The sequence below is a fragment of the Notothenia rossii genome (genome assembly GCF_949606895.1).
Source record: "Notothenia rossii genome assembly, chromosome: 1".
Lineage (NCBI taxonomy): Eukaryota > Metazoa > Chordata > Actinopteri > Perciformes > Nototheniidae > Notothenia > Notothenia rossii.
In genome coordinates, this window is record NC_136912.1 from 95,651,560 (window position 1) to 95,676,864 (window position 25,305).

At 40.1% G+C, this 25,305-nt stretch overlaps 2 protein-coding genes across 2 annotated transcripts; both read left to right on the forward strand.

Moving 5' to 3' along the window:
• The first annotated feature begins 570 nt into the window (after positions 1–570).
• LOC307042814 (uncharacterized protein) lies at positions 571–24,706 on the forward strand. The gene is made up of 6 exons (XM_079686957.1): positions 571–1,962; positions 22,661–22,725; positions 22,880–23,052; positions 23,447–23,596; positions 23,944–24,020; positions 24,143–24,706. The coding sequence occupies exons 1-6, from the start codon at positions 1,945–1,947 to the stop codon at positions 24,209–24,211; spliced, it is 552 nt and encodes a 183-aa protein (XP_079543083.1). The 5' UTR covers positions 571–1,944; the 3' UTR covers positions 24,212–24,706.
• Positions 5,058–11,351, forward strand: LOC307045078 (uncharacterized protein; the record flags this gene model as incomplete). The annotated part of the gene is made up of 4 exons (XM_079690578.1): positions 5,058–5,077; positions 8,628–10,241; positions 10,589–10,665; positions 10,788–11,351. 3 exons carry the CDS (start codon positions 5,058–5,060, stop codon positions 10,638–10,640), a joined length of 1,686 nt encoding a protein of 561 aa, XP_079546704.1. The 3' UTR covers positions 10,641–10,665; positions 10,788–11,351.
• Positions 24,707–25,305: the final 599 nt, after the last annotated feature.

A 25,305-nucleotide genomic window follows, 5' to 3' on the forward strand; every position in this document is an offset into this window, starting at 1 on the left:
GTAACTGATGCTGAGCGGCTAACCTGCCCCGGAGCAGGTTAGGTTGCAGGCTAAGAGCTCAACTCAGTGAAAGCACTGCCTGCTGACCAATCAGAGCTCAGTGTGCGGAGTTTAAAGCGATCAGGTCATATTACAGGAGAAAGGAAATACAGAAAAGCTGCCGTTGCAGGAAAGACGGCCGGCAGAAATCACCGACTGTGTGAACGTGAACATTAATAGAATATCACCTCCCATCTTCAGAGCAATCTGACTATTAGAACATTAGCGTTAAGAAAGCTTACTTAAATATCTGCCACAACATAAGTAACCGGATCAGAGTAACATTAAGTACAGTCCGCGGCATATCACATCATAATGTATCATCTCCTTATCTGAGTCAGCTGAGCCGTATCTGGCCGTGCAACACTCACAGTGTCACATCCTGTATGCAGAAGGATTATTTGAAGCAACACATTAAGTTGAGGAAACACTCGAGTCAAATGTAATGAAAGTCAGATGGTGTCTTAGACGGGGCAGTGATATCATAAACCTGTTCATGTACGCATTCAAACACTTGTTCTGTTACCAGCTGTATTCCCCTTGCAGGTGCAGCTATGTGGCTTTGATCCTGGATCAAGTGTTTAAGTCATGGATGTTTAAAGTTTAACTTCTTCATATGTCTAATATTATAGTTGACTTTTCATTCAGGAAGTATGACGCTGCGCTGTCAGTACGCTTCTCCATGTTTGTGATTGGTCGAATGCTCCAGATACCACCCCTTTCATGTGAACGCGCTCCTAACTAGATAGGACACGGCTGGCTTGAGCGAACGAGTTGATAGCCTGCGTTGTATGACAGTTTAGCGAGAGCGGCTTTGTTTTGGATTAAGTCAACCGGATAACTCAAAACATATCCAGGACAGGTTGAACTAGATTCGTCGTACAGGCCTCTGAGCTGAAAACCACAGGGATTCAATTAAACAACTTTCTTTAAAAACTCAAATGTGTTCAGAGTTGGGTTTGTTGTTCCTCTCTCACCTGTCAGGTGTGTGCAGTCCTCTCTGTTAGGTCACATGGAGGCGCTGGGGCTGCTGGGTACTTTGTTAAACCTGGAACTAACAAAGCTACATCCATTAAACTTAGTGTGCTGCTCTGTGATGCTAGCTCAGATACTTGGCATCTCATCTTGGGTGCAAGGTCATCAATGTTTGGGCTCAGGCTCTGAGCGGAGGAGACCCTCAGGATGGAGAGAAGGTGTGCGTCCAATATACCGGAGGGCCAGATCTAATAGGAATTAGAAATTATCCTGAGGGCCGAAATGAAATCCACCAAGGGCCTGGTTTGGCCCCCGGGCCTTGAGTTGGACACATGTGCTCTAATGAATTGTAACCTGATGCCAGCCAGAGTGTTTACAGCATGAAACCAAGATGTGCAGTGAAGTTTAGAAATGTTCTGTTTCTGTGAGGAATATTGTATGTTTTTAGTAAATATGTTTTGCTTCCATGCATTCAAATGAATACAAGTATAAATTACACCCTACAGGTTCTTCTGTATTTATATTTGTTGAAAATAATGTCTATTAATATATGGGTTGGCAAATGTTTTGCAATGTGTTTAAATCATAGTAACAGTGTCTTGCAATTGGAAAATGTATTAAAAACAAATATCACTCTATTAAAAATACATCATGTGGATTTATTCAATTGTATGATGTGTTTTATGGTTTCGTTTGTAGTGTCCTATATTCTGTCAACGTGTGCGTGTGTCACCTGGTTTTTCAGGTTATATGGAAATATGGAAATAACTCTGCCAAAACGTAGTCACTCCCTCCAATGCTGAGTGAGGACTGAATCACAAACAACTTGCAATCATTGCAATATTTCTCTTGGCAGGGAGTTTTGGGAAGTAACATCTACAACAATGGAAATTAAAATACTTTGCTGGATCTTTTTGCTCGGACATTTTTATGCAGCTTCCGGACAAAGTAACTATTCAATTTATATTTTTGGGTTAGACATTAAGGGTAAAATGCCACTGGCCCTCCAGGCCGTTGGAATTGTATTATCACTGCCCCCCCCCCCCCCCCCCCCCCCATTGTAACCAAAAAAAAAATCGACTTATATAGAAGAAAATTAACACATGTGTTGCAATAGTAATTTATGCACTCACTACATTACTACTTGTACTACAACATTTGAATCATCAGTTCTTCCTCCTTTTCCTCAATTGTTCATATTTGGTTTATTAAAATAATGATATTTTGGTCATTGTTAAAAAATGTCTGCTATTATTATGAGTATTATTATTTGTATAATTCACTTTCTGCCTTCCTGTCATTAGGAGTTAGAAATGTAATGGCTGTGTAGTAGATTAGATTAGAACCTTCATTATCCTAAACTGCTGGGACATTTCCCTAAAGCCAATACCTTTATATGTTATACTCTTCACTTACTTGTCAGCATAGGTCGGCATTGATGTACAGAGCCGACAGAAGACCTTGTTTATATTGGCATCATATTGGGAGGTGCAGTGACGCGTCCTAAAACCAGGAAGTACAGTAAGCTGCTGGTTCCCTCGACAAAAAGCAATGGGATTTCTCCAAAGGGTTTTGGAAAATAGCTGGAAATAAGGTCTGTGGAAAACGAACCTGTTTGATAAATGCACGTTTTGTTTAGCCGGATAATCTCCACATGTCTACCCTACTTTTATAATTTTCGAATCATAAATCTAATCGATAGATTATAAAAGGGTTTTAGGACGCGTCACTGCACCACTAGAAGCCAACTCCATCGATCAAGCTGGCTGAAACGTTCTCTCCCTCTTCTTCTCATACTCCCTGTCACTCTCCTTTAACTCCTCCGGTGACTTTCTTTTATTTGAAGATTGTTTTTTGCCCGGCGCTTGGCCGGTTACCGCTGGTATTAAAAACATTAATGGCGAATGGTTAGGTGGCGCGATAGTCTGTAGTGAACGAGCGCGCTCCCGCTCGCGGGAGCCTGCGCGCGCTGCGCTCCGCAGCAAACAGCTGTTTGCTTTTCACCCAACAACGGCAACCGAATCACAAAACGCTATGTTGTAGCGTTGATAAACGAAACAATTTAACTAAATTGCTAGTCAAAATACCAATACCACAGGACAATTCTTTTTTTTAAAGCAATATTTTTAGTGGCCCGAGCGGGCAAGTGTGAAAGTACGTTATGCTGGCCCAGGGTGTCTAAATAGTGCTTCCGGGCCAGCGTGCCATTTATAATGTCAAGCCCTGTTTTATGGCTATAACGTTTTGTATGTTTCTTCCTTAAATACTTTTTTTAATTGCATAGTGCATTAGGAAGCTCAAACACACAATCTGAACCCTCAAAGACATTCTTAGGAGGCATCCGTCAACCAATCCCCATGCTCTACATTTGGAGGAAGACTATTGAATCAGGTTTGTGCCATTAAAGGTGGGGTATGAAGTTCACTTCAGAAACACTTTATATTCCATGGAATGCTCTTAACATCCCGATAGCAATGAATAAATTAAATGCTTTGACAACAAATACTTTAAAAAATGTTATCAGTGGAAGCCGTAGCGCTGTAAAAAGCACGACCAATAATCTGAGCCGGCCCGGCTAAAATAACTGCATGGCCTACCTGCCTGTCAGCCTTCCATCTGTGCACAAACTTATCTTGTGCAAATTCTAGCGCACTCCAGCTGGTTTCTACATTCTTACCTTTGTTGTACCTAGTTTGACAACCTTGAAAAGTTTCCTGTTATGGGTTAACTTTGACAATAGTAATGACACATAACTATTTAAACTATGTAAACACCTCACAATGATGAGGAACCAAGAAAGTCCGTGTACGTTTTGTCAGTTTGATTTTTCGTTTAAACCAAAAGTCAAAAAACGGAAATACCAGCCTTTTTTCGTTTTTTATTTAAAACGAAAAAACGGAAAACCAAAGCCGTTTTCCCGTTGTTGTTGTCTGAACCCAAAGACGGATAACGACAAAACATAATTAAAAAAAGGTAAGTGTACGTTTTGTTAGTTTGATTTTTCGTTTTAACCAAAAAATGAAAATACCAGCCTTTTTTCGTTTTAAATCAAAAACGAAAAAACGGGAAACCAAAGCCGTTTCCCCGTTGTTGTTGTTGTTGTTGTTGTTGTTGTTGTTGTTGTTGTTGTTGTTGTTGTTGTTGTGTGAATCAAAAAACGGATAACAAGAAGACCTAATTAAAAAAACGGTCTGATTTTGGTTTTTGATAACAACTTCATTCAATTTTCCGTTTTGTATTGAAGAATGAAGAAAAGCAGTCCGGTGGACCGGAAGTTAAAGAACATATTTCAAAATAAAAGACACGAGGATGTAATGGCAATGCTGTAAAAGACCCAGAAGTCTGACGACCCTTGGCCCCCCTGCTTCCGGCACCCATGCTGACGAGGATATGTTTATTTCTGCATTCACATGCAGATATGCGTTTATAGAGATTAATACAAGTATGCAAGCTCTGTGCATAACTTTATTTCGCTGACTTCCGGTTTGTACTGTGTCGGCAAATCCAGTGTCCAGCTTGTCGCTGTGTGACAACCATTGAACAACGTCATGTTTGTTGCAAACCTGCCAGATTTACCTGTGACAAATGTCAGCGATGTGAACAGAACTGTCACCCCACTTTCACCTGCACCCAGCAGCAAGCGGGAGAACAATATATCGTACAGTCGACCCCTAAAACAGTTCACTCAGTAATGGAACAGTTGTTAAGCATTATTTTGTCCAACTAGTCTACATTATGAATGTGATGTTTGTCTAAACTGCTAAAAAGCTGACAGCTGAGTTAGAACAGAAAGACATGCAGGCCATAATCACTAGACGCTCAAAATAGTAAGGCTTACATGAACTGAATTCAAACACTGTAGCCTACATTAGTTGATTAATAAACAAGACATTCAAGTCAAAGTTTTAGGCATTTTCCTTTGTAGCACGCTATAAATATGGACTATGAATGAACACATGCAATGTGGAAACACACAAATAGGTTTATTCTCAATACTCATAACATGTATCAGACACAATGACTTTACTGAGAGTGAAGATGACATGAACATAGTTGCTGTATGGTACTGAAGACATAATACAGTATATTGCATTTACCTCTTCCTCTAACTCTCTCTCCAAAAGTGGCCTCCATTGTTGTGCACAACAAAGTGTTCAAGCTCAGGTTTCTAAGTGATCTAATTTTAACATAGCATTCTGGGTGCAGGGGCTTGATAATTGAGTGTGGTATTTCAGTCTGTGTTGGTTTTAAATAACGTATCTAATGTAGGCTAAATAAGAGTGAGTAGTTATTTGCAAAAAGTGTATTTTGGAATATCAAACTTAGTGTAAAGCAGACGATGTGCTTATGATTTAGCATATCTGTTCAATAGATGTAAGGCAACTTGAGTTTAATAATTGTGCCAAAAGTACCAGTTTGTGTCTTGGTAATTGCACAAAGCTGTAATAGGCCACAAATAATCACATTTTTCTAAAAAACACAGCAGCAAAACCTATTTTATCCCCCCAAAAATGAAGGACCACCTCGCTATTTTTTAGCATTAAATAACGTACACTTAAACTGATATAGCTTTTTTGGGTGGATAAAATAAATGATGCTTTTGCCCACGTCCTCAGCAGTACATGGCTCTGCTGTGCCGGGGCTCCTGTATGTTTCTCCACACGACTACTGTTATGGATATATACCACATACTACCCCACTTCAAAAGACCAGAACTACCCCCTTAAGGGCAGCTGTTGGTCTTCACAACAACAACAAAAAACGCATGCAGGTTGTAGTCTGTAGCCAGACAGTGGTAGATCTGGTCGTGGTGGAGCATGGTGGTGACTTCTAGTTGTCATGGTGATGTTCATATGACAAAGGACTGCCGGCTTGAACTTTACCGAGAGCAGAGTCCACCAGTGGCACCTCACAGGGATACCTATGGTGCAGAAGCAGCAGTGAAGTCCTTGTAGATCCACTTTGAGGGCAGACAGATCCAGCAGCTCTCAGCTCTCATCAACCAGAGACATCAACACATACACTATTCTGTGTGCATAGCTTACTTTCACGTAACTACTAATCTCTCACTTTACTTTCTCTGACATTGTTCTCTGCTTTGGATTGCGGACATCCCAGCCATGCTCTCTACCGGGCCTGGTTTTACACACTGTGGGTTTAAGCAAGATATAGAAATGATGAGATGATGTGTGTATGAGACATGATGAGTGTGTAGTTTTAGTATTTGAATTACAATGACATTATTCTCAGTTTTTCTCCCTTTTTTCGTTTTTGATTTAAAACGAAAAAAGGCTGGTATTTTTCGGTTTTTTGGTTCAAACGAAAAATCAAACTAACAAAACGTACAGACTTTTTTTTATTAGGTTTTCTCGTTATCCGTCTTTGGATTCAGACAACAAAAACCGGAAAACGGCTTTGGTTTCCCGTTTTTTCGTTTTAAATACAAAACGGAAAAACGGGAAAAAGGCTGGTATTTTCGTTTTTTGGCTAAAAATCAAACTGACAAAAAGTACACGGACCCAAGAACATCCTCAGTGGAGTTTGACAGTTTAAGATGTTTTAATTATTTTTAAACTTTCTGTGAAGAATATTGTAAACATGTTCAGTAAATAACTTTTGCTTGTATACATTGCAATGAATTCACTATAATGGAAGTAGTGTCTGTCAGTAATCCTCTGTGTCTCCCTCCATAGAGGAGTAATCCTAGAATTAAAAGCAATACTTTTTCACTGTACCAGGAGTTTTGAAGAGTAACATAGGTCATCATGGAAATAAAAATTCCATGCTGGTTGATTGTGTTTGGATATTTAAACGCAGCTTCTGGACAACGTAACTATTCAAGTTGTTTTGTTTGGCTTGATTGCTGGTATTCTACTTTCAAATATGCCTTAATGTACCAGAGCAGACTGTAGACATGTTAGTTTTCAGTAATTAAGTTTGTGTTTGACAAAATACAAATATATTGTTTTCTGTTATAACCACATATTGTTATCTATATTAAAGGTAGGGTAGGTAAGAATGGAGAAACCAGCGCTAGAATCTGAAAGTACGCAGCCGAAAAAAATCTGCCCCTTCCTTCAGACTTCCTTACAGAGCCCCTCCTCCAACACACACGAACGCGCACATGACCAATGAGGGCACGAGATAAGTTTGTGCACAGATGGAAGGCAGACAGGCAGGTAGGCCATCCAGTTACTTTAGCCGGCTCAGATGATTGGTCGTGCTTTTTACAGAGCGGCTTCCACAGATGACTTTTTGTTAGAGTTTTTTGTCAAAGCACTTCAGATATTCATTGCTATCGGGATGTTGAGAGCATTCCATGGAATATAACAACAAGTGTTTCTGCAGTGAATTACCTACCCTACCTTTAAAGACAATAGTCAATTACAATAAATGTAAATGTATATATACATTATAAATAAAAAACGATGAGCCTTGTCTTAAAATCTAAAAATAGAAAGCTATTTTGTCATTTAAAATGTGGTTAAATAAAGGCTGGTTCATTTGCTGTGGTTATTTTTTTACATTAGGCCCATTCAAACAATATTTCAAACATTAGAGCTTTATGTGTTTGTGATCAATATTAAAATCCCAAACAGTTTTTATTTTCTAAATCAAAAGCGCAGAAAACTAAAAATGGTATATAAAAAAGTCCAGCATAGTATTTGATCCTTAAACTAACTCCAGCTCCTGATGGTGTCGCCTATATGCAGGTGCTCAGGGTTTGAAATGTGCACAAAGCCACCTCAATCCTCGAAATCCCTGGGAAGAGCATCTCAGATAAAGGACTGCAGTGTGTATGGAAACTAAACCATATGTTTGTAATGATTACCTCCCAAAACATTGTGTCAGTTCAACTGTACCTTCGCTCTACTTACTGTAATTTGACTGTGTTGTTATGCATATCGTTCGCGATATGACCACAGGACAAGTTACTATCCTTGGAAAAACTAAATGTTTAAAAAAAATTCAGTACATTATTATTTAAAGTAGGGAAATTAAGTTAGCATGTAAGTTTTAGATGAGGTTATCGATCAATTTAATGAAAAACATGGGCTTCTGTTTAACTTTGGGCCTCAATGTTTACAGCGTTATTAATCCTTTGTTTATTTATACATTTCCTGATTGTCCTTGACAGTTTATGGCAGTTCACGATCGTATCGTTTTTATTAGGTACTGTTTTTTAATGAACATTTTTAAATGATCTTACGTACCACGTGCAGTGCTCCAAAGTACCTCTGGACGCACTAGTGCTGCTATTGGAGTACAATCTGGTTAGGACACATGTTCATCACACGGACACCTGTGATATGATTTGGGCACAGATGTCACAATAACTCAGATAAATTGTATTTGTGCTCTCTGCTGCTTTTGACCCCCTGGTTGTCAAGTCTTAAGTTTACGGGTATAGAATAAAAAGGTCACACATAAGGAATTAAGTGGAAAATAAAACATTGACTTAATTGGACTAAATAAAACATTTAGTAATTTTTGAGGACCATGAGAAATCAAACATGGAAAATAGCTCCTGAGATGTTTTATCTAAGTTGAACGAACGATGTACACTTTTTGGATGTTTCTAACACTTCCTCATTGGTTCTGTTTTCCAAAAGCAACTACTGTAGTTCCGACAAGTGCAGCCCCCATTACTGCAGCCCCTACAACTACTGCTTCGCCAGCAACTGCAGCACCTACAACTGCAGCACCCGCAACTGCAGCACCCACAACTGCAGCACCCACAACTGCAGCCCCTACAACTACTGCTTCGCCAGCAACTGCAGCACCCGCAACTGGAGCACCCGCAACTGCAGCACCCACAACTGCAGCACCCACAACTGCAGCACCTACAACTGCCTCACCCACAACTGCAGCACCTACAACTGCCTCACCCACAACTGCAGCACCCGCACCTGCAGCACCCACAACTACTGCACCCACAACTGCAGCACCCACAACTGCTGCACCCACAACTGCTGCACCCACAACTGCAGCACCTACAACTTTTGCACCCGCAACTACAACTACAGTACCTACAACTGCATCACCTACAACTGCTGCACCCGCAACTACAACTGCAGCACCTACAACTGCAGCACCCACAACTGCAGCACCCACAACTGCTGCACCCACAACTGCTGCACCCACAACTGCTGCACCCACAACTGCAGCACCTACAACTTTTGCACCCGCAACTACTGCACCCACAACTGCAGCACCTACAACTTTTGCACCCGCAACTACAACTACAGTACCTACAACTGCAGCACCTACAACTGCTGCACCCGCAACTACAACTGCAGCACCTACAACTGCAGCACCCACAACTGCAGCACCCACAACTGCTGCACCCACAACTGCTGCACCCACAACTGCAGCACCTACAACTTTTGCACCCGCAACTACAACTGCAGCACCTACAACTGCAGCACCTACAACTGCCTCACCCACAACTGCAGCACCTACAACTGCCTCACCCACAACTGCAGCACCCGCACCTGCAGCACCCACAACTACTGCACCCACAACTGCAGCACCCACAACTGCTGCACCCACAACTGCTGCACCCACAACTGCAGCACCTACAACTTTTGCACCCGGAACTACAACTGCAGCACCTACAACTGCAGCACCCACAACTGCTGCACCCGCAACTACAACTACAGCACCTACAACTGCTGCACCCGCAACTGCTGCACCCGCAACTACAACTGCAGCACCCACAACTACAACTACAACACCTACAACTGCTGCACCCGCAACTGCAGCACCCACAACTACAACTACAGCACCTACAACTGCTGCACCCACAACTACAACTACAGCACCCGCAACTACAACTGCAGCACCCACAACTACAACTACAGCACCTACAACTGCTGCACCCGCAACTACAACTGCAGCACCTACAACTGCAGCACCCACAACTGCAGCACCCACGACTGCTGCACCTACGACTGCTGCCCCCACAACTACAGCACCCACGACTGCTGCACCTACGACTGCTGCACCCACAACTGCTGCACCCACAACTGCAGCACCCACAACTGCTGCACCCACAACTGCTGCACCCACAACTGCTGCACCCACAACTGCTGCACCCACAACTACTGCACCCACAACTGCTGCACCTACGACTGCATCACCTACAACTGCTGCACCTACAACAGTGGTTATAAACACTTCAACTCCCCGTATCCCACCAACTACTGGAGAACCACCAACCCAAGGTTTTTACTCAAACTATTATTTTTACATTTTGATTTCATGTCTGTTACGCAGGAATTAATGGTAGAATGTTTTAAATATGGCCAAAGTCATTAAGTGAAGCTCACACTAAGAAAGAAACATAATAAAATCCACTTTGACCCCAAGTGTAGCTCTCCCACTTTTTATTTTAGAACATTATAATGGCTATAAGCCACAGTTTCATGGAGTTCAAATGTATTTGTATGATTACGGGGATCAATAGTATATTAAATATATGAGTATTTAGCAATAATGTTATTTTCATGAAAGGGTATGATTATAAAATTGGCCTTCACATGTCCTACTTATGTTTTTTAATCACATACAGGCCTGGCACAACTACAACTGAGAATGAGTACCTTTGGGGAGGTCAGCGATGAAACCATCAATGAACTTGTTAAACAGGTATGGAGCCCAGAACATGTCAGATAGCTTTTATGTGAAGGATCCTCACACAACATAATCAATGATGGAAATGAGATATAACTTTGATTCATTGGAGTTCATTGTGCTTTCTCTACATTTAGTTTTTTGGAGACCGGCTCCCGAATGGAACAGCCCACACAGTTACTGTGAAAAACATACGAAGGGTTTAAGTGTCCACATAGAACGTCATGGAGATTTTTGACAAATGCAATTCCAGGTTGGGCTGGTGGTGAAGGGGCAGTCCCTCTAAACCATGTCATCATATCAGGAAAGTGTCTTTGATTTGTATATTGCTTTCAGGTTGGGCACAACACATCGTATGTCATTATACTCCAGTATGTTGAAGTGGTCTAAAACCAATAACTAAAAATCAACAGAAGTATCTGGATTGCTCTTAAGGTGCAGGAGAAGGTGTTTTTAATCAACGCAAAACTTACACTTTAGGTTCACAACCCAGCTTTTTGTCCAACTAAAACTTTTTTTAAAAGAACCATTTTCCCTTTTAACCAAAACATATTCTTGTTGTTAACATTCGGGTAAATGTGTTACTAATTTGTGTTTGTGATTTGTTGTGCATGACTGGAAGCCAATAGCGAACCAGGTTAAAGTTCAATGGTGTGTATAAATAAAGCCACGCCTCCAATGGGAGTGTCCGTTAAATGAAAGCCCACTGTCTCGGATGCTTCGTTATTGCACCCACAATATGTTCAACGTAGGTAACAAACACGTTAGAGTTCAGTGTAGGTAACAAACACGTTAGAGTTCAGCATAGGTAACAAACACGTTAGAGTACAGTATAGGTAGCAAACACGTTAGAGTTCAGTATCGGTAACAAACACGTTAGAGTTCAGTATAGGTAACAAACACGTTAGAGTTTAGCGTAGGTAACAAACACGTTAGAGTTAAGCGTAGGTGACAAACACGTTAGAGTTCATCGTAGGTAACATACACGTTAGAGTTCATCGTAGGTAACAAACACGTTAGAGTTCAGCGTAGGTAACAAACACGTTAGAGTTCATCGTAGGTAACATACACGTTAGAGTTCATCGTAGGTAACAAACACGTTAGAGTTCAGCGTAGGTAACAAACACGTTAGAGTTCAGCGTAGGTAACAAACACGTTAGAGTTCAGCGTAGGTAACAAATACGTTAGAGTTCAGCGTAGGTAACAAATACGTTAGAGTTCAGCGTAGGTAACAAACACGTTAGAGTTCAGCGTAGGTAACAAACACGTTAGAGTTCAGCGTAGGTAACAAATACGTTAGAGTTCAGCATAGGTAACAAATACGTTAGAGTTCAGTGTAGGTAACAAACACGTTAGAGTTCAGCGTAGGTAACAAACACGTTAGAGTTCAGTATAGGTAACAAACACGTTAGAGTTCAGCGTAGGTAACAAACACGTTAGAGTTCAGTATAGGTAACAAACACAATAGAGTTCAGCGTAGGTAACAAACACGTTAGAGTTCAACGTAGGTAACAAACACGTTAGAGTTCAGCGTAGGTAACAAACACGTTAGAGTTCAGCGTAGGTAACAAACACGTTAGAGTTCAGTGTAGGTAACAAACACGTTAGAGTTCAGCGTAGGTAACAAACACGTTAGAGTTCAGCATAGGTAACAAACACGTTAGAGTTCAGCGTAGGTAACAAACACGTTAGAGTTCAGTGTAGGTAACAAACACGTTAGAGTTTAGCGTAGGTAGCAAACACGTTAGAGTTCAGTATAGGTAACAAACACGTTAGAGTTTAGCGTAGGTAGCAAACACGTTAGAGTTCAGTATAGGTAACAAACACGTTAGAGTTCAGTATAGGTAACAAACACGTTAGAGTTCAGTATAGGTAACAAACACGTTAGAGTTCAGCGTAGGTAACAAACACGTTAGAGTTTAGCGTAGGTAGCAAACACGTTAGAGTTCAGTATCGGTAACAAACACGTTAGAGTTCAGTATAGGTAACAAACACGTTAGAGTTTAGCGTAGGTAACAAACACGTTAGAGTTCAGTGTAGGTAGCAAACACGTTAGAGTTCAGTATCGGTAACAAACACGTTAGAGTTCAGTATAGGTAACAAACACGTTAGAGTTTAGCGTAGGTAACAAACACGTTAGAGTTCAGTGTAGGTAGCAAACACGTTAGAGTTCAGTATCGGTAACAAACACGTTAGAGTTCAGCGTAGGTAACAAACACGTTAGAGTTCAGCGTAGGTAACAAACACGTTAGAGCTGAAAGTATGTTCATTAAATCACCAGTAACTTTGACCTAAGGCGACTTATCTACACTCAAAACTGTGGGCAATCCTCACAGGAGTCATTCGGGGGTGAAATATAAATATATCAGATTTCCTACATGTTCCTTATGTATGATTAAGGTTCCCTGGACGCAGGGGCGGTTCTAGGGGGGGCCAGGGGGGGCCAGTGCCCCCCTAGCACTGACTTTGGACACCTCTGTGGCCCCCCTAAAAATGAAAAAAAAAAGTTTACGATTAAAACGATTTCTTGGCTGACGGAATAGGCGGAAGTTAAAATAATTTGTCATTCTAGTCGGACCCATTAGAGCAGGGATCTCCAAGCCCTCAATAGCCCCCACTTTACAAATATGTTTTTGTTTTTTTTAACGCAAGCCGTCATCGCCACGGAGGAGCACACAGCCTCTGTGAGCGAGCGAGACAGAGAGAGAGAGAGCTATAGAGAGCACACACAAATCATTCCAATTTTTTGAAAGGGGAGTGATTAATCAAATATGCATAAATAAAAAGAAAGAATGCTAACTAGGTAACATAAGATAAGAATAAACAAGTTTAAATGATTTTTTATTGGTTGTGATCATATTCTAAAGATTTTGGGATTATTGAAAAGTATACAGCTCCCTTTCATCTGAGTGTTGAGAGCTGTATCCATAAATTCATTTTGTGCTCAAAGTGCACCAGATTGATGCATTTCACTTCAACATTTCAAAATAAATCTTCCCGGGGCTGCATGCCCCCGGACCCCCATAAAGAAGGTTAGGTCCACCCCCAAATAAAGCAGGTTAAAATAATTAAATTGCATACATTTTATTTGAGTAAACACTGAAAACGGGTCCAACAGACCCAAACAGCACACAAAGGTTAAAGGTAAGCATATAATAATGTGTAATGAAACAAATACCAAGAACTGTATTGCATTGTTTTCTTAAGTGAATGCGCAATTACTTCATACTGTCTTTGTCTTTTTCGTCCTGCATTTATTGTGCCCCCCTCAGAAAATAACTAGCCCCAGCCTGGCCCCCCCAGTCAAATTGGTCTAGAACCGCCACTGGACGTGAGAGGCAGGCTTCCTGAAAGGCTTTTTTGAAAAGGTCTGGGCTGCAGTCGAATAGTCCATTTAGCTTAGGAACAGGGTTCGAGTTATAAACTGAGCTCTATGGGGGTCTTTAAAACTAACACGCACGCGCCGGCACGCACACACATACACACAGCAGCAGCCCTCTACTTGCTACAAACTTAAATATGAAAAGGTTCAACTTCGCACACACACATCATCTCGGCTCGCACAGCACGCTCACAGGCATAGATTGCGCAATAATGTATTGCACACCTTGGAGGTGCAGTGCACACTAACACTAAGAAAGTGGATCACATCACTCCTGCTCTGAAGTCTTTACTCTGGTTCCTCACTAACACTGAGAAAGTGGATCACTCCTGTTCTGAAGTCTTTACACTGGCTTCCTGTGTGTCAAAGAATAGATTTCTAAATACTGCTGCTGTTTATAAAGCACTGAATGGATTAGGCCCAAAATGCATTTCTGACCTCCTGCTAAATGATGAACCATCCAGATCTCTCAGGTCTTCAGGGACTGGTCAGCTTTCTGTCCCCAGAGTCAGAACTAAACATGGAGAAGCAGTGTTCAGTTATCATGCTCCAAACATCTGGAACAAACTCCCAGAAACCTGCAGGTCCGCTGCAACGAAGACTACTTTTAAATCCAGGCTGAAGACTTTTCTTTTTGTCGCTGCTTTTAATTGAACTATTCATATCTTAGACTGCACTGTAACTTTTATCCATGTGTTTTTTCTTTTAATGTTTATTTTATTAGCATTTCTTTTTAATGACTGATTTTAAATGCCATTTTCTGAATGTCTTTCATTTTTTGTAAAGCACTTTGAATTGCCTTGTGTTGAAAAGTGCTATATAAATAAACTTGCCTTGCCTTGCCTAATAAAGATTTCATGTGACACATACAATTGATTTGTTGATGGGAATTAATGTGAATAAATTAACTCTAGGTTAACGGTACTCTTGCTATCACTACTCACCGAAACTATAAACCTTGTCCCTCATGCTAGCCCTGACAACACCGGTGAGCACACCTTCATCTAGGCTGCAATGATTTACGTGTCCTGACTTGTAGTGGTTCTCTCCTCTATCTACATTCTTCTTGTCATCTTTGTAAAACGATATCAGACTGGTAATTGACACAGCCATGACTTCTAGTTAAATTCAGTGTGGCTAAAATGAAAAGCTTTGTTAAAATATGCAAGCACGCGAAAGTCAAATTCAGCTTTATTGTCAAAAATTCTACATGTGTTATACATCCAGAAATATCGTTTCCCACAGTTTAACATGTATACATAAAACAAAACAAAAAGGGCCTAGACAAACGTGGTATACATGAAACAAAACAAAAAGGGCCTAGATAACCGGGGTATACAGTTTAAAATGTTAATATATTGAAAGTGTTCAAAGTGCAGTTTCAGTGCAAGTCAGTTGAAACGATCTTAAGTTGGCGTGACGTTGAAGTCGTGCGACCCTGCTGCTGTACTGGCTTGTAGTTCGTCTATAACATCTTGAAATCTTGAAAGGGATGTGCAAAATAGCAATTATACAGTCTTTAATTAACTATTAGTAGAGAATAACGAGTAATTAATATACTTTATAGAGATCTGCAGATAAATGTTCAGTCTTCTCAAGCACCAACTATCAAATATCTCTCCTGATTGTTGGCACTTGACAATCACTTATCTCTGAATTGTACTCTGGTGTAACTAAAGTCTGCTTTAAGGGTTGTTTATATTTCACATCATTAATCAGAATCTGCAAAGTAACTAAAATAAATGTAGTGGAGTAAAAATACCAGGTTAACCTCTGAATTGTAGTGGAGTAGAATTACAAAGTAACAATGAGCTGCTATGTGGGTATATATTAATGCTGCGCATTATGGACACAAGCGATTTTTACCCTTTTAGTAATTACATGTTTTAAATTTGTACACACCAATGTGTTTCCTATCGCCTAAACATCCAGGGCTGTACACAGTTTAATACTGTCAACTTCTAATTTTGGGAAAAAATAAAACGTCTTTAAAACTACAATTCCCAGTAGAGACGTGCCATAGAGAACATGTTGCGAAACACGACAGCCAGCATGTGTAGTTCTGGGGGGGCGTTCGAGTCCAGTTTTGAATAGTCTGCCGTGGTTTGGTTCCATTTCAAAGAGCTTGAGGCTCGGCGTAACCTTGGTGTACTGCCACTCCAACATCCAATCACAGAGCTTGAAGATTAAACACGGGGTTTGTCAACGGGACTGTAGTCCCAAACGATAGCTGGGGAATATGGGTAGTGTAGTGTCTTCGGCCATCCTAACCTGATTTTTTTTCCGGATATCATATCGCATTAACAACACCACATCTGGCGTCACAGAGATCTTCTGTTACTGTCCTTTCTTCTTAGAGGAAATACAGAAACATGTAACTCTGGATTTGTTTTAATGTTTGAGGTGCAATAAACGACACAGCAGCTTTTTGGCATGTTAAAACTATTATTTTCTGCCTCGCTCATGAGAATAACAGCTGGAGAAATTACAGCCTCGCCTACTGATTTCAAATGTGTGCTCTAAAATGATATTTATAAATGACTACTATCATTATTATAAGCAAGACACTAAATGGCAAAGATATGTTGAAAATAAACGTACTTACGGCTAAAAGGTATGCTAAAAAGCCCAAGATTATAGAATTAAACGAAAAAACAAGGATAATTGTGTGTTATTTTTGAGTAAATATCAGTGTGTTATTTAGAAAATAATAACAAATTAGAAGGAAAAAAAGATTTTAAAAAATACAGATTTCAGTATTTTGAGGCTCTAAGCCCCATTTATTTTCCTCACAGATGGGAAAAAAGTCAGAAATTAAACGATTTAAAATAAAAACAAATAAATAAAAAGATAAAACACTGGCATGTAATTTACGTTAGAATAAATAGAATGGTTTTGAATAATAGATGAGAGTAAAATCTACGTCACTTTCCAGCCCCGCCCACTTTTGGGAAAACCAACGCTGTTATTTGAACGGCGATCAAGCCTGAAGCCACAGAGCTCTTCTGTTACTGTCCTTTCTTCTTAGAGGAAGTACAGAAACACGTAACTCTGGATTTGTTTTAATGTTTGAGGTGCAATAAACGACACAGCAGCTTTTTGGCATGTTAAAACTATTATTTTCTACCTCGCTCATGAGAGTAACAGCTGGCGAAATGACAGCCTCGCCTACTGATTTCTACGGAGCCCCTAAACAAAGGGACATGAAAAAAAAAGTCCGCCACTGGCTCTGTGTGTGTGTTCTGAGTGTTTGTTTCCCTATAAAAAAGCTGCGGGGGAAGCAGGTACTCTGCAAGTCACGGACATTAATTCATAGATCAAAGCAGACTGGTTTACAAACTCTCCTGTTTTGTCAATCCTGTGCTTAAACCAATAGCTCTACACCCCTGGCCGAAATGTCAATAAAATTAAGTCTGACTTCAAAATATAGTCTATCTCAAATAATGTATGCTCTGTCATTTCCCCACGTAAACATAACAGTCTGCAATGAAATGGTTGTCTAATGTGTGTTCCACTTCCTCCTTGGTCCATATGTAACTTTCTCAAAAAAAATTAAGTCAGGAAAACGGATTTGTTTCTCGTGCGCACGAGAAACGAATCCGTTTTCCTGACTTTATTTTTTTTCTCTCTCCATTTTTTTTTTTCCATGTCCCTTTAGGGGCTCCGTAGATTTCAAATGTGTGCTCCAAAATAATATTTATAAATGACTATTATCATTATTATAAACAAGACACTAAATGGCAAAGATGTGTAGAAAATAAACGTATTTAAGATACGTTCATAAGAAACGTAACGTGGGAGAAAATATGTTTCTAGAAGATATGTAGAAAATAAACGTATTTGAGATACGTTCAAAACGAACGTAACGTGGGAGAAAATACGTTTCTTGCTAAATGTAATTGAGAATGCAGTTTAGTTCTGTGGGAACGTAAATTTTAGGAGACAGGGTTGCGCGCGGCTGTGGAGAAGAACGTGTTGCCCACATTCTGTTACTGAGTTTTGGCTAGTTAGCTAGCAGGTTTATTGTTTTGGGTAGAACCAAATATCACTCTATTAAAAATACATCATGTGGATTTATTCAATTGTATGATGTGTTTTATGGTTTCGTTTGTAGTGTCCTATATTCTGTCAACGTGTGCGTGTGTCACCTGGTTTTTCAGGTTATATGGAATATGGAAATAACTCTGCCAAAACGTAGTCCCTCCCTCTAATGCTGAGTGAGGACTGAATCACAAACAACTTGCAATCATTGCAATATTTCTCTTAGCAGGGAGTTGTTGGAAGTAACATCTGCAACGATGGAAATTAAAATACTTTGCTGGATCTTTTTGCTAGGACATTTTTATGCAGCTTCCGGACAAAGTAACTATTCAATTTATATTTTTTATGGCTATAATGTTTTGTATGTTTCTTCCTTAAATACCTTTTTTAATTGCATAGTGCATTAGGGAGCTCAAACCCACAATCTGAACCCTTAAAGACATTCTTAGGAGGCATCCGTCAACCAATCCCCATGCTCTACATTTGGAGGAAGACTATTGAATCAGGTTTGTGCCATTAAAGATGGGGTATGTAGTTCACTTCAGAAACACTTTATATTCCATGGAATGCTCTTAACATCCCGATAGCAATGAATAAATTAAATGCTTTGACAAAAAATACATTAAAAAATATCATCTGTGGAAGCCGTAGTTCTGTAAAAAGCACGACCAATCGTCTGAGCCGGCCCGGCTAAAGTAACTGGATGGCCTACCTGCCTGTCAGCCTTCCATCTGTAAACAAACTGATCTCGTGCCCTCATTGGTCATGTGCGTGTTCGTGTGTGTTGGAGGAGGGGCTCTGTGAGGAAGAGGCAGATTTTTTTCGGCTGTGTACTTTCAAATTCTAGCACACTCGAGCTGGTTTCTCCACTCTTGCCTTTGTTGTACCTAGTTTGACAACCTTGACAAGTTTCCTGTTATGGGTAACTGGAAATGACACATAACTATTTAAACTATTTAAACACCAGTGATGATCGTCATCTCATTTCCCGAAATCAAGAACATCCTCAGTGGTGTATCAGAATCCTATGGATGTTGACAACATTAGTTTGACAGTTTAAGATGTTTCAATTATTTTTAAACTTTCTGTGAGGAATACTGTAAACATGTTCAGTAAATAACTTTTGCTTGTAAAATAATGGAAGTAGTGTCTGTCAGTAATGCTCTGTCACTCCCTCCATAGCTGAGGGAGGAGTAATCCGCAAATTAAAAGCAATACTTTTTCACTGTAGGCCTACCAGGAGTTTTGAAGAGTAACATAGGTCATGATGGAAATAAAAATTCCATGCTGGTTAATTTTGTTTGGATATTTAAACGCAGCTTCTGGACAAACTAACTATTCAAGTTTGTTTTTTTTGGCTATGATTGCTGGTATTTTACTTTGAAATATGTCTTAATGTACCAGAGCAGTCTTCAGTAATTAATTTTGTGTTTCACAAAATACAAATATATTGTTTTCTGTTATAACCACCTATTGTTATACATTAAAGGTGGGGTAGGTAAGAATGGAGAAACCAGCTCGAGTGCGCTAGAATCTGAAAGTACGCAGCCGAAAAAAATCTGCCCCTTCCTTCAGACTTCCTTACAGAGCCCCTCCTCCAACACACACGAACGCGCACATGACCAATGAGGGCACGAGATTAGTTTGTGCACAGATGGAAGGCAGACAGGCAGGTAGGCCATCCAGTTACTTTAGCCGGCTCAGATGATTGGTCGTGCTTTTTACAGCGCCACGGCTTCTTCCACAGATGACTTTTTGTTTGAGTTTTTTGTCAAAGCACTTCAGATATTCATTGCTATCGGGATGTTAAGAGCATTCCATGGAATATAACAACAAGTGTATCTGAAGTGAATTACCTACCCTACCTTTAAAGACAATAGTCAATTACAATAAATGTAAATGTATATATACATTATAAATAAAAAACGATGAGCCTTGTCTTAAAATATAAAAATAAAAAGCTATTTTGTCATTTAAAATGTGGTTAAATAAAGGCTGGTTCATTTGCTGTGGTTATTTTTTACATTAGGCCCGTCAAACAAGAGCATAAAAAGCATTTAATAGAAATGCTAAATATTGAACCTATCATATTTCAAACATTAGAGCTTTATGTGTTTGTGATCAATATTAAAATCCCAAACAGTTTTTATTTTCTAAATCAAAAGCGCAGAAAACAAAAAATTGCATATAAAAAAGTCCAGCATAGTATTTGATCCTTAAACTAACTCCAGCTCCTGATGGTGTCGTCTATATGCAGGTGCTCAGGGTTTGAAATGTGCACAAAGCCACCTCAATCCTCGAAATCCCTGGGAAGAGCATCTCAGATAAAGGACTGCAGTGTGTATGGAAACTAAACCATATGTTTGTAATGATTACCTCCCAAAACATTGTGTCAGTTCAACTGTACCTTCGCTCTACTTACTGTAATTTAACTGTGTTGTTATGCATATCGTTCGCGATATGACCACAGGACAAGTTACTATCCTTGGAAAAACTAAATGTTTTAAAAAATGTCAGTACATTATTATTTAAAGTAGGGAAATTAAGTTAGCATGTAAGTTTTAGATGAGGTTATCGATCAATTTAATGAAAAACATGGGCTTCTGTTTAACTTTGGGCCTCAATGTTTACAGCGTTATTGATCCTTTGTTTATTTATACATTTCCTGATTGTCCTTGACAGTTTATGGCAGTTCACGATCGTATCGTTTTTAGGTACTATTATTAGGTACTGTTTTTTAATGAACATTTTTAAATGATCTTACGTACCACGTGCAGTGCTCCAAAGTACCCCTGGACGCACTAGTGCTGCTATTGGAGTACAATCTGGTTAGGACACATGTTCATCACACGGACACCTGTGATATGATTTGGGCACAGATGTCACAATAACTCAGATAAATTGTATTTGTGCTCTCTGCTGCTTTTGGCACCCTGGTTGTCAAGTCTTAAGTTTACGGGTATAGAATAAAAAGGTCACAAATAAGGAATTAAGTGGAAAATAAAACATTGACTTAATTGGACTAAATAAAACATTTAGTAATTTTTGAGGACCATGAGAAATCAAACACGGAAAATAGCTCCTGAGATGTTTTATCTAAGTTGAACAAACGATGTACACTTTTTGGATGTTTCTAACACTTCCTCATTGGTTCTGTTTTCCAAAAGCAACTACTGTAGTTCCGACAAGTGCAGCCCCCATTACTGTAGCCCCTACAACAGCTGTTCCCATAACTACAAGTCCTACAACTGCAACACCCACAACTGCAGCACCCACAACTGCTGCACCCACAACTGCTGCACCTACAACTGCTGCACCCACAACTGCTGCACCCACAACTTCTACACCCACAACTGCTACACCCACAACTGCTGCACCAACAACTGCAACACCCACAACTGCTGTACCAACAACTGCAACACCCACAACTGCTGCACCTACAACTGCTACACCCACAACTGCAACACCCACAACTGCTGCACCTACAACTGCTGCACCCACAACTGCTGCACCTACAACTGCTGCACCAACAACTGCAACACCCACAACTGCTGCACCAACAACTGCAACACCCACAACTGCTGCACCTACAACTGCTACACCCACAACTGCAACACCCACAACTGCTGCACCTACAACTGCTGCACCCACAACTGCTGCACCTACAACTGCTGCACCCACAACTGCTGCACCTACAACTGCTGCACCCACAACTGCTACACCCACAACTGCTGCACCTACAACTGCAACACCCACAACTGCAACACCTACAACTGCTGCACCCACAACTGCTGCACCTACAACTGCTGCACCCACAACTGCTACACCCACAACTGCTGCACCTACAACTGCTGCACCCACAACTGCTACACCCACAACTGCTGCACCTACAACTGCTGCACCTACAACTGCTGCACCCACAACTGCTACACCCACAACTGCTGCACCCACAACTGCAACACCCACAACTGCTGCACCCACAACTGCTACACCCACGACTGCAACACCTACAACTGCTGCACCCACAACTGCTGCACCCACAACTGCTACACCCACGACTGCAACACCTACAACTGCTGCACCCACAACTGCTACACCCACAACTGCTACACCCACGACTGCAACACCTACAACTGCTGCACCCACAACTGCTACACCCACAACTGCTACACCCACGACTGCAACACCTACAACTGCTGCATCTACAACTGCTGCACCCACAACTGCTGCACCTACAACTGCAACACCTACAACTGCTGCACCTACAACTGCTGCACCCACAACTGCTGCACCTACAACTGCTGCACTCACAACTGCTGCACCTACAACTGCTGCACCTACAACTGCTGCACCTACAACTGCTGCTGCTCCAACGTACGTCATCACAGCAGAGATATCCGGAGATCCATTTATTAATGCTTATAATAACAACACAGCCCTTGAATACAAAGAATTAGAAATTCGACTTTTATCAACGGTGAATGTTTTTTTTGTTATATCCCCTAGATTTTAGTATCTCTGAATTTTTATTTTAAGAATATTGTGACAAAAGTGACTAAAAGTCTTTCAATGTTGCTTTTTTTTCAGTGTTCTAAGATTTACAAAGCAAAGTTTGTAAACACATTTTCCCACTGCAAGGTGAAAAGGTTCAGGTAAAAAAAAATATTTTTGTTTCCGGATTTGAGTCTCAAAATGACAAATTTTTTAGTGTTGATAGTGATACATGTACATCAGGCGACACAAGGCAACAGACAGAGTCTTTCAGATCATAATTGTTTTCTTTTTTCGTTTGATGTTATGAAACAGCTCTTTAGCATTTAGCGGAACTGAAGCAGAAATAGGAGTTGTGTTCAACAGCACTACTCCTCTTGCAGATCTCCCACAGAACAATGAAGTTGTTCAAACCTTAGTAGAAGCTTTGAATAATTCCAACAATACCTTCGACGTGAGCATAAATCCAAATTCAGTCCAACTTATATGTAAGTAAACACAACACAATGTTTCTCTCCAATACGTTTTTAATCCATTTTGAATAACATTTGCTGTGCATGCTTGGTATTTAGATAATTTACTAACAAAAGTATGTAGCTACGGAAAAAATGTAGGTAAAGATAAAATGAATGAACACTACTTTAACGATTTTCTGTTTCCAGTTGTGTATTGTTTAATGTCATTTTTTGTAAATAAATCGTTATTAGATGTAAGAATACTTTTTCCTAAGAAACTTCAGAACAAACATATTGTTGTAAGCCCTTCATTATTGATCTTATTGTAAAACTGGCACAAGTGTTTTTCATAAAAAATGGAAACGTTATGCTTTTGGTTTCGGCACTGATACATATTAACATAATATTGATATGTCTGTTTTTACAGCAAGTCCATTCTCAGCTACAACTGCACCTACAACTTCAGCCACCACTACTGTAGCCCCTACAACTGCAGTAACCACAGCAGTGGCTCTAAACACTTCAGCTCCTCCAACTCCCCGTATCCCACCAACTACTGGAGAACCACCAACCCAAGGTTTGGACTCAAACTATTATTTTTACATTTTGATTTCATGTCTGTTACGCAGGAATTAATGGTAGAATGTTTTAAATATGGCCAAAGGCATTAAGTGAAGCTCACATTAAGAAAGAAACATAATAAAATCCACTTTGACCCCAGGTGTAGCTCTCCCACTTTTTATTTTAGAACATTATAATGGCTATAAGCCACAGTTTCATGGAGTTCAAATGTATTTGTATGATTACGGGGATCAATAGTATATTAAATATATGAGTATTTCGCAATAATGTTATTTTCATGAAAGGGTATGATTATAAAATTGGCCTTCACATGTCCTACTTATGTTTTTTAATCACATACAGGCCTGGCACAACTACAAGTGAGAATGAGTACCTTTGGGGAGGTCAGCGATGGAACCATCAATGAACTTGTTAAACAGGTATGGAAACCAGAACATGTCAGATAGCTTTTATGTGAAGGATCCTCACACAACATAATCAATGATAGAAATGAGATATAACTTTGATTCATTGGAGTTCATTGTGCTTTCTCTACATTTAGTTTTTTGGAGACCGGCTCCCGAATGGAACAGCCCACACAGTTACTGTGAAAAACATACGAAGGGTTTAAGTGTCCACATAGAACGTCATGGAGATTTTTGACAAATGCAATTCCAGGTTGGGCTGGTGGTGAAGGGGCAGTCCCTCTAAACCATTTCATCATATCAGGAAAGTGTCTTTGATTTGTATATTGCTTTCAGGTTGGGCACAACACATCGTATGTCATTATACTCCAGTATGTTGAAGTGGTCTAAAACCAATAACTAAAAATCAACAGAAGTATCTGGATTGCTCTTAAGGTGCAGGAGAAGGTGTTTTTAATCAACGCAAAACTTACACTTTAGGTTCACAACCCAGCTTTTTGTCCAACTAAAACTTTTTTTAAAAGAACCATTTTCCCTTTTAACCAAAACATATTCTTGTTGTTAACATTCGGGTAAATGTGTTACTAATTTGTGTTTGTGATTTGTTGTGCATGACTGGAAGCCAATAGCGAACCAGGTTAAAGTTCAATGGTGTGTATAAATAAAGCCACGCCTCCAATGGGAGTGTCCGTTAAATGAAAGCCCACTGTCTCGGATGCTTCGTTATTGCACCCACAATATGTTCAACGTAGGTAACAAACACGTTAGAGTTCAGCGTAGGTAACAAACACGTTAGAGTTCAGCGTAGGTAACAAACACGTTAGAGATCAGCGTAGGTAACAAACACGTTAGAGTTCAGTATAGGTAACAAACAGGTAAGAGTTCAGCGTAGGTAACAAACACGTTAGAGTTCAGTGTAGGTAACAAACACGCTAGAGTTCAGCGTAGGTAACAAACACGTTAGAGTTCAGCGTAGGTAACAAACACGTTAGAGTTCAGCGTAGGTAACAAACACGTTAGAGTTCAGCGTAGGTAACAAACACGTTAGAGTTCAGCGTAGGTAACAAACACGTTAGATTTCAGTATAGGTAACAAACACGTTAGAGTTCAGCGTAGGTAACAAACACGTTAGAGTTCAGCGTAGGTGACAAACACGTTAGAGTTCATCGTAGGTAACATACACGTTAGAGTTCATCGTAGGTAACAAACACGCTAGAGTTCAGCGTAGGTAACAAACACGTTAGAGTTCATCGTAGGTAACAAACACGTTAGAGTTCAGCGTAGGTAACAAACACGTTAG

What these genes read in the sequence shown, in the direction of transcription:
- LOC307042814 (XM_079686957.1), top strand. An exon ending in TGCAAGGTGAAAAGGTTCAG is followed by an intron (nt 22,726 to 22,879) that starts GTAAAAAAAAAT and finishes GTTATGAAACAG; the next exon opens with CTCTTTAGCATTTAGCGGAA. An exon ending in AAATTCAGTCCAACTTATAT is followed by an intron (nt 23,053 to 23,446) that starts GTAAGTAAACAC and finishes CTGTTTTTACAG; the next exon opens with CAAGTCCATTCTCAGCTACA.